The sequence below is a fragment of the Eumetopias jubatus genome, unplaced genomic scaffold, assembly GCF_037043125.1.
Source record: "Eumetopias jubatus isolate StellerSeaLion01/CBP00866 unplaced genomic scaffold, mEumJub1_p1.0 scaffold_1, whole genome shotgun sequence".
NCBI lineage: Eukaryota > Metazoa > Chordata > Mammalia > Carnivora > Otariidae > Eumetopias > Eumetopias jubatus.
The window spans coordinates 217,679,784-217,688,961 of NW_028274807.1; the positions used below are offsets into that span (position 1 = coordinate 217,679,784).

The 9,178-nt window shown below is 63.4% G+C and overlaps 1 protein-coding gene across 1 annotated transcript; it reads right to left on the reverse strand.

Annotated features, from left to right (window-relative positions):
- Positions 1-1,785: 1,785 nt before the first annotated feature.
- Positions 1,786-8,726, reverse strand: PLK5 (polo like kinase 5 (inactive)). The gene is given in 16 exon segments (XM_088018735.1): positions 1,786-2,158; positions 2,863-2,973; positions 3,058-3,187; positions 4,000-4,079; positions 4,081-4,174; positions 4,879-4,999; positions 5,265-5,349; positions 5,533-5,609; positions 5,800-5,926; positions 6,026-6,224; positions 6,645-6,740; positions 6,842-6,929; positions 7,021-7,150; positions 7,599-7,715; positions 7,857-7,970; positions 8,619-8,726. Coding segments are annotated over 16 exon segments (1,863 nt in total). The 3' UTR covers positions 1,786-1,972.
- Between the last annotated feature and the right edge of the window lie 452 nt (positions 8,727-9,178).

Here is a 9,178-nt window from a genome sequence, read left to right on the forward strand (position 1 = left end):
CACTCAGCGTCACTGAGTTGTGCACTTTAAGATGGCTCATTGCACGGTATGTGAATTTCACATCAATGACAATAACGGTAACAATAAAAGGACAAAAAGACCAGGAGGTATGTGCCCGGTGTTCGCTCTCTCCCTCTGCCGGCTCCTCTCACGCACACTCCCTTCCTCCCAGATTCCCCAAGGGCTCTCCTAGTTCCTGCCCCTCTTTTACACAAAACAATTTCTCTTCCCACGTCAGGCCACACCAAGGCATGTGACCTCCCTGACCCATCCACCGCTCCCTCCGTCGCCTCCCCAGGCCCTGACCGCAGCTCCCCTGCACCTCGTCCTCGCACCAGACATTTATAGCCAGATGCAGAGATGCATCCAGGCCCGTGGCTGTGGGGGAGGGTGCGGGGAAGGAAGGTCACACTGATGGCTGCCTCCCTTTCTAGGGGGACATAAGTGTGCGTAAACAGAAAGAACCAGGTGACCCTGTGACCTCCCCACGAAGGTTGTGGCTCTGTCCATGTGCAGTTTGTCACAAATAGATGGCATCCTCGTTTTACTTTTGGAATTGATAGTAAGTCGGTGAAAAGGAAAAGCCCTGTTTGGAGGGCGTCCAAGGCCCGGGTTCTGGTTCCAGCCCCAGGCAGTTACCCCCCCACTGGGAGTTCCCCTGCCCCCTGCCCTGCAGGCAGGTGCGCCCACAGGACACGGGGTCCTCAGCAGGGCTGTGAAGGATCCCGCGTGGTGCTGCAGCTCTGTCTGAGAGGCACCCCTACCCCCCCGTGGCCTCTCTCCCGATGGACGCGGTGTGAGCCCCAGCCAAGGGACAATGACGGGGACAATTATGGGCTCATGCTGTGTGTGAGGTGCTGTGCAGGCACTGGACTCCCCGTTTCTCCCAAAACTGTCACTTTGCATCTTTATTGCTTTTTTCCCTGATTACAAAGCAAACGTGCTTTTAGAAATGCAGCATTAGGCCTGTAAATACTTCAGTTTCTCTCTCTGAAGCAGGGTCTCTCCCCAGCCCTGCGGACATCAGGGTGTCCCGGGGGCTGGGGGGTGCTGAGCAGCCTCCTTGGCCCCCACCCACTCGGTGCAAGCAGTGCCCCCAGTGTGACAATCACAGTTGCCCCGAGTCATCGCCAGGGGTCCCTGGCAGGCAGCACCGCCCCCTGCTGGGAAGGACTGTCTAAGGATGAGCGCCTTCTAAAAACAAAACTATAACAATGTTACACATTAAAAAAAACTCAACATCCATAAATGCATTGTGCATGTTTCTCTGAGTACCTCTCATACACATTCAGACCTCTATTTGGGGGGCGGGTGGAGAAGTCTGTAACCTGCCGAGTCAACTCCTCCCCCAGGAACCTGACCTGGAGGATTTAGAAGCCTGTCTCCTGGCTTCCCCAACCCCACAAGTCGCGAATCTCTGCTGTCCCTGCGCTCTGTTTGCTAGCTGGCCGGTTCCTTCCAGGCCTCGGGTCTTTCTGAGAATACCTTGCACAGAAGGCCCAGTTCTTGATCAGCCCGGGGCTGCCAGAGCACGGTCGCCCTGCAGACCACGGTCACCAACTTCCCAGTGCGGACACCCACTTTCTTGCTGCTCGGCCATCGAGCAAATGTCACATGCTTCAGTGCTCTGGTCGCGGCACGACCCCACGCTGGTATGAATTCTTGTGTTGGCGGAGATCAGGCCCATCTGTGTCTGCCACAAAGGGCAGTAGGCTCAGAGCCTGCCGGTCTAAGTGTCCCCCCGCCAACGCATCTCAGACTCCACCAGAGAGGCAGACAGCTGGCTAGATGGTCAACTTCTCTTTAATGAAAAAAAGAACAAAGCCAAACAAAAGTCTGGGTTGCACAGTCATGACCTGAGGCAAGGACCCCCCACCTCCCATGCTCCCCTGGGCCGTCCCCAGGGACACCCCTCTGGGGAGACAAGAGACCCGGAACTGGAGCCGGGGGCCTGGTCCCCTTGCGGGGGACACTAGATGCTCTGCAGCATGTGGAGAGCGTGGACAAGGTGCAGCCGGGCAGCCGGGGCAGAGCCGAGACTCTGCAGGGCGCCGGGGGGGTAGGAGGTGCTGAGCTGGCCGCGTTCCCAGACCGTGAACTGCAACTCCTCGCCCCGGCCACTCAGCAGCAGGTGAGTCTGGTCGTCACTGCAGCTGATCTGCCAGGGGGTGGGGAGCCGGGGTCAGGGAGAGGGGGCCCCCCGTGCCCTCCCCACAGCGCTCCAGGGGGTAGGACAAATGGACCGAGGCTGACAGCCCCCTGACCTGGGTCTCAGCGCTACCGCACCCCCAGGAGCTCAGGGAGCAGGGGCCGAGGGCTCTACTGTACCAACGAGGCAATGGGGCTCAGATGGGGACTCCCCTTTCCAGGGCCACCCCGTGAGACACCCCACCCCGAATCCTGCGACCTGGGTAAACCAGCTTCCCAGCGGATGTCCTCTCCAGCTGAGACCCAGCTCAGGGCAAGCATGCTAGCCACATTCTAGTCTGAACAGAGAGGGAGGTTTTACTGTAACACAAAATAGTAATTTTTTAAACTAACAACGGAAGTATTGTACAGGACTGCCTCTGAAGTCTGTTTCAGGACTGGCTGTGATTTGTCAGCCATCGCCAGGACTGCTCAGGGAAGCCTCAATCTAGAAATGATTTTCCACTGAAATAACTTGGGCGGCTGCGAGGTGCAACCCCATGAGGATGGCCCGAAATTACATTTTGCCGGCACATAAACACATTTTTGATTTTGCAGTCTTTGTACTTAGGAGTCAACATCCCACCCCCACCGAAGCCAACTGTTCCTGGCCGCCCCCCCACAGCAGGTGCTCCCAGCGTGCCCCCCGAGGACGAGGGCACATCAAGCGCTCACCTGCACCGTCCCGTCGCTGAAGAGCGGGGGCGACGCCCGCGCGGACGCCAGGACGCGCAGCAGGCAGAGGCTGGGGGCTGCCGGCGGGGTGGGCGTGGGCCAGGCCCCCTCCTGTACACAGACCCAGCCCCGCGGGTCTCAGGGCCGGGGGCGTCCGCACCTGCCCGGCCCGGCCCGGCCCCACCCGGCCCTTACCTCTCGCAGCCGCTGCTGAATACGGCGGGCAGAGAGCCGGAGGACGGCCAGCTTGGCATCCAGTGGGCTGGGCACGTCCCTTGGGGTGAAGGTTTCCAGCTTCCCCCGGGCAGGCACGTAGGACACTTCGCTGGGGGTGCGGCACAGGGTGGTGCCCGCTGTCACAGCCTCCATCCTGGGCACTCGAGGCCCGAGGACGCCTTCCCGCCGGCCACGCCCCCTTGGAGGGGCGTTCGGAGACCAGCTCCGCACTGACCCACCTCTCCCCGTACCCCCGGCCCCCTGGGGCCGTGTCCGTACTGACCCCGGCCGGCCCCCAGACCGCTCACTCTGCCACCGTCCCATCTGGCCCAGCGGCTACTCCGACCTTCCTGCCGGCAACGGGAGTCCAGATGCCAGCGTCCTGGCGTCCCTCCGAGGCCACCACCCCAGGCCACGGCCACTCCCTGCCCGACTAGTCCAGCCACCTCCCTGCGGGCTCCCTGAGCCTCCCTGCCAGCCAGGTCACGGTGAACGTGCGACTCGGACCCACCCTTCCTGACCTGACCACCACAGCAGCTGTCAAGGCCCGTGACTGCACGTCCTCCCCGTGTCCTCACGCCCAACGGCTGCATCCCACCTCAGGAGGCTTTGCACATGCTGATGCCTGTGCCTCAGACGCTGTTCCTGCTGGGCTCCTTCTCATCCTTTGTGTCTTGCCTGAATGGCACTTCTTCAGAAGCCCCTCCACAACCCTAACCCTCCACCCCCCGAGTCAGTCACCTCACCCACTTCATTTCTTCAGAAAATTGCCTCCTGGAGTCACCTTGGTTACTTGTGCAGCATTGTCCCCCCTCCAGCAGGCAGGGAGTCCCCACGGGCGCGCACAGTAGGCGCTATTTTAATAAATACTTGAGGAATGATTGAAGAAAGATGGGGGGTGGACAGGAGCCCATGACTTACTCCCCCGGGGGGCGCAGGGCCACGTGCGTGCCGTCCCGAAGCAGGACACCACTGCCCCCATCCGACAGCTGATAGCCGAAAGCCATCCTTGCTGGAATAACGCACCCACTTGGGGGCCCAGAGAACGGGCCGCTGCTCTCCCGGGGGGTCCTGTGTGGCTGGGCACAAAAATGAAGTGAATTGAGCAAGGGGTCTCCAGGGGTGGGGGCTGGGGGAGGAACAGTGGAGACACAGAAGATGTAGAGCAAAGTCCGGGGGGGGGGGCAGAAAACCAAGTCTTGCCTTGCGGGGGCGGGGGGACGCCAAGGGGCTGGGGGGCACCCGCCGCCTCTTGAGAGGAGCCCTCTGAACCGTGTGTAACACCCAGACTCTACAGGCTTTGCTGGATTGCATTAAGAAAAAGTGTGCGTTAAAAACAAATCAATCAATGGCCTCGGGAATCCTGGATCAGACCCTGGCAGAGATAAAAGGGCATTAGTGAAAAAACGGGCTATCCAGGGGCCCGGGGAAGCTGGGGGAGCGGCAGGCAGAACTCTCCGGGCGGCCTCCCCTGTAAATCTCAAAGTATCTTTTGCTGTTTCTTTAAGACATCTCAGTGAGTAAGAGTTGGCTCCAACTGATGGAAGTCTCAACGTCCAGGGTCCTTCTGCGCTACAGAAGCAGAAGAGTAAGAAGAACCCCACTGAGTCCTTTGAGAAAGAGAACGCTCCCGGGACAGTGACCCAGGAGGGGCAGGCATGGGGGGCGGGGGGTTCCAGGACCCTGGGGTGTGCAGGATGGGCATCTCCGTGCCCTGGAGCCTCCCTCAGCTCTGTCCCCCAGGGGAGCCCCAGAAATGCCCGGGGGGCCCTGGGCAGAGCAGGGCACTTTTCCTGGGATGTTAAGGGACAGGTGGCCCCTGTGGGCCTGGCTGGGTTCCTACCTGGGAGGCCAGGGTCCAGGCAGAGCTGCAGGTTTCTGATGGCCACCTCGACCTCCTGCCTCTGGCCCCCCGGGGGCCCTGGGGAGACAGATCTCTGTAGGGACAGGCCTGTCTGTCCCCCCACCACGAGGGGCCCCTCCCACCCAGCCCTGCTCCAAACTACCAAACCTGGGAACATCTTATTTTAAACCCAGAAGGATTCCAGCCATCTGTCCCATTTCACAGGTGGGAAAGTTAAAGCCGGGAGAGGGGCCACGACCCTGGCAAGGCACACTCGTTGCCCCCACCTCCATACCCTTACTCCCCACCAGCAGCCGGGGCCTAGGACGGAGGGTCCGCTCACCCGTCCGGGCACTCCTGAGGGTCCCTTGGGTGAGAAGGTGGACGGGGACCTCGGGGTGGGGAGCGCCTCTATCCAACAGGGAGGCCTGGGGAAGAAGCAGCAGTGGTGAGGGGAGGGAGGCCCTGGCCCCCAGGAGAGGCCTGAGGGTGGCTGAGGGGCTCCATCCTCTTGGCTCTGAAGACCACGCCCCCGGACTTCTCCCTCTGCCGGGTCTTGCTGTGAGAACGCATTCCGCGTGCCCCCGCGAGCCCCTGCCCCGAGCCCTCACCTCACGGCCACGCTCCATGGAGTCAGGATCTGAAGCCTCTTCTCCTGGACCCGAGGCCTCGCTGGGAGTGAAGGGGCCTGAGGGAAGCACAGGGAGTTTCGGGGGGCGGGGCCTGGCCCCATGCAGCCGGAAGGCATCTGCCACCCCGCGTCCACCCCTGCCACAGGTGGGAGGTTGCCGAGCAGGTGCGAAGCAGGACAGGTGTGTGAGACGCGGGCCGGCCAGGCAGGTGGGGGCAGGGGAGAGGTGGGCAGGTGCGCTACTCACAGGGCGGCCGGCACTGGGTCAGCAGCAGCCGGCCCACCTTCCGGAAGAGCCTGCCCAGAGGCTGGGGCATGGTGAAGATGGGTGGGCCGTAGCACGAGCGGGCCGGCAGCCGGTCTGGAGTGAAACCCTTCGGAGCGGGGCACCGCGGGTCAGCACACGGCGCGGGCCGCCCGGCTCCTGGGCCTCGGCCCCCCAGGGCGGGCCCCACCCGTGGAACAGCACACACCTGTGTGAAGAAGTCGTCCTGCAGCAGGAGGTCCAGGCTGGGCCGCTCCGCCGGGTTGGGCGCCAGCAGACGGGCGATGAGGCGGCGTGCGTTGGGTGACAGGTGGGCAGGCTCAGGGTAGCGGCCATCTCGGATGTTCTGGTACATCTCCGACAGGGGAGCCACCATGAAGGGAGGGGTACCGGTCAGCACTGTGTACCTGACCCGGGGGGTGGGGGCGGCAGGAACCTGAGTGTCTGCTTGCACCTGTCCTGCATGTACCTCATAACTATACATACCCAGATCTTCCTGTGTATCCACCACCTGCACACACCTGCCCACACCTCTGTGCACGCTCAAAGCTGCCTTCCCTCGCACGTACATGCCCCGTATGCCCTGTTCATACCTGCACACTCGCATGATGGCAGGCGGGTGCGCCCCACCTGCCCCACACCTGCACACACCTGTCCACATCGGTCCTAGGCATGCTCACACCCGCCTGTCCCCCATTCAACCTCCCCTCTGGAGGCTTACACCTGTCCTTACCTGTCTGTGCGTGCTTCCACCTGCCCACATCTGGCCCTACCCGGGCCCTCCTGCCCCTCTTCCCCAGGCGCGGGGCTCCCCACGACCCACTCACATGATGCAGCCAAGAGCCCAGATGTCTGACTGGCAGGAGTGCCCATTCCTGGAGATGACCTCTGGGGCCAGAAAGTTTGGGGTCCCACAGAGCACTCTGGGAGGGGATGATGGTGGGCTCAGGAAGGCCGGGGCCCACCTGCCAAACTGGTCCCACTTGTGCCTCCCCTGAGGCACCGTTCAGAGCCCCTCACTTACCTGTGGCAGTGGCCCCCTGGCCCCACCCTCGCAGCCAGCCCCAGGTCTCCAATCTTTATCACCATGTTCTTGCTCAGGAAGAAGTTACCTGCCAGAGGGGTCGGGCCATGGGCTATGAGGGCAGAAGCCACAGCCCGGCCCCCCGCCCCTGCCCCCAGACTGCCCTTCTCCGCGCTCACTGGGCTTCAGGTCGCGGTGCACGATCCGCCGCTGGTGCAGGTAGCGCAGGCCGCTGACCAGGCCCCGCAGGTAATAGCGCACCTCAGGCTCTGTCAGAGTCCGCCGCGCCTCCAGGACGTGGGCCAGTGACTGCAGGTGCCCGCAAGTGGCCGCGGCAGCACCGAGCACACAAAGGCAGACACAGGTAAGCTCGGATGAACCCAAAGAGGAATAGAGGAGTGCAGACTGGCCCAGATGGCCCAGGGAAGTGTGAAAAGGGCCAGGGGATCAGAGATGAACCCAACGCGGGTACATGCTGGGCACAGGTGACCCCAGGTGTGCTCAGGAGGGCTAAGGCGGGCTTGATGGGGTTAAGGTGGTCCCACATGGCCACAGATGGAGATGAGATGGGCCGGATGAATGAACTGGGCACAAGTAGACCCAAGTGAGTCAAGAGCCAAGGTGGGCACAGGTGCATAAGGATGAGCACAGATGGGCCTGGTGCGGTCACAGGCGGAGACATAGAGGTGGACACAGATGAGCACAGCGGTCGGGCGGGGGCGGGAGGGGCTCCCTCTCCACCCAGCCCCCGGGGCACCTGGCGGCTGCAGTACTCCAGCACCATGTACACGTGCTCCCGGTCAGCAAAGTGTCCGTGGAGCGCTACGATATTGCGGTGTTTCAGGCGGCTGTGCAGGGCGATCTCGCGTTCCACCTGCAGGCGTGGCCCCATATGTCCACGCCCCGTGGTACTCAGGCCCAGGGGCATAACCCCACCCCCCCCAGGGCAGGGCTCTCTCTGGGGACCCCCTGCGAAGTGTGGGGGCCCCCCGGGGCACGGAAGGTCTGGGCCTACCTTACCGCGGGAGCGCAGTCGCCCGGCCCCGCCCTCAGCACGAGGCACCACCTTGAGGGCGAACACGGCACTGGTGGACATGTCCACCAGCTTGTAGCAGCGACTGAAGGCACCCTGCAGTGGAGGGGGACGCACCCGCTCAGCGGCTACGTGGGCACAGGTGTGCAGATAGGTAGCCAGGCCTCTTCATATCACATACACACACAGATGCAGGAGATGCATGGACACGCAGCTCACACCCGCAGACGCAACCACAGGAACACAGAGGAAAACGCAGGGACACGTACACAGACGTATCCACCTCTGGATACATCCAGCCCCCGGACCACAGTGCAGTAAGTACGTGGACACACGACACACCCAGACACGGAAAGCGCACAGACATGGAAAGTGCAGAGATGGTTCAGATACGGACCTGGAGACAGCACGACAGAGTTTCTACAAAGGCCCGATACCTGTAACACGTCCACACCCTTGGACGCACAACCCATGGGCACAGCACAAGGCGCCAAAGACCGGCTCCCGGCGCACAAAGCACACTGGGCGACGGGTACAGCACAGACCCGGGCGCCCAACCCAGCCAGCCGACACCAGACCCCAAACTCGCGCCGACACACGGCGCACGCGGAAGTCAAGCCTGGGGGCGCCCTCCTGCTCGCCGGGGCTCGAGATCGCGCGCGCACACCCCTCCCCGCCCCGCCCCGCCCGGACCCCCGCGCGGTCCGAGACCCTCCCGCGGACTCGCGGAGCCGGGGTCCGAACCTTGCCGATCAGCTTCCCGCGCCTGTAGACGCGCCCGGAGCTCGGATCGCGCAGGAAGGCGGAGACCGGCGGGCACCAAGGGCGCCGCCGCCGCGGCCCGGGTTCCATCCCGCCGGGGGCCTGGCGGGCGCTCGGCGCGGGCACTGGCGCAGCCTCCGCGGGACCACCTCTGGGGGCTGCGCTGCGCTGGGGTGCCTCTTATAGGCCGAGGGGGGGGAGGGGAGGGGAGGGGAGGGGCGGAGCCCGGCGCTGGGGGCGTGGCCAGGCGCCGGAGGGGCAAGTGTGCGCCGAGGAAGGGCGGCGGGCGTGGGCGTGTGGGGACACCCGACTGGCAGGAGTTCCAGTGACAGCCGAGCCCGCGCCCCGCGCGCCAGCCCTGCGCCAAGTCGGCGCTTCCAGTCCCGCGCCTCCCGCCCAGCCGTGAGGTGTCAACGTGCCCATTTCCCCGAGCGGGAAACAGAGGTCAGAAAATTGTCTCATTCTCTCAGAGGCCTCCGAGGGAGAGGCGAGTGGCAGTGGGGGCCTGACAGGGTTCTCGTGGCACTGGGGAGCCGTGGCCG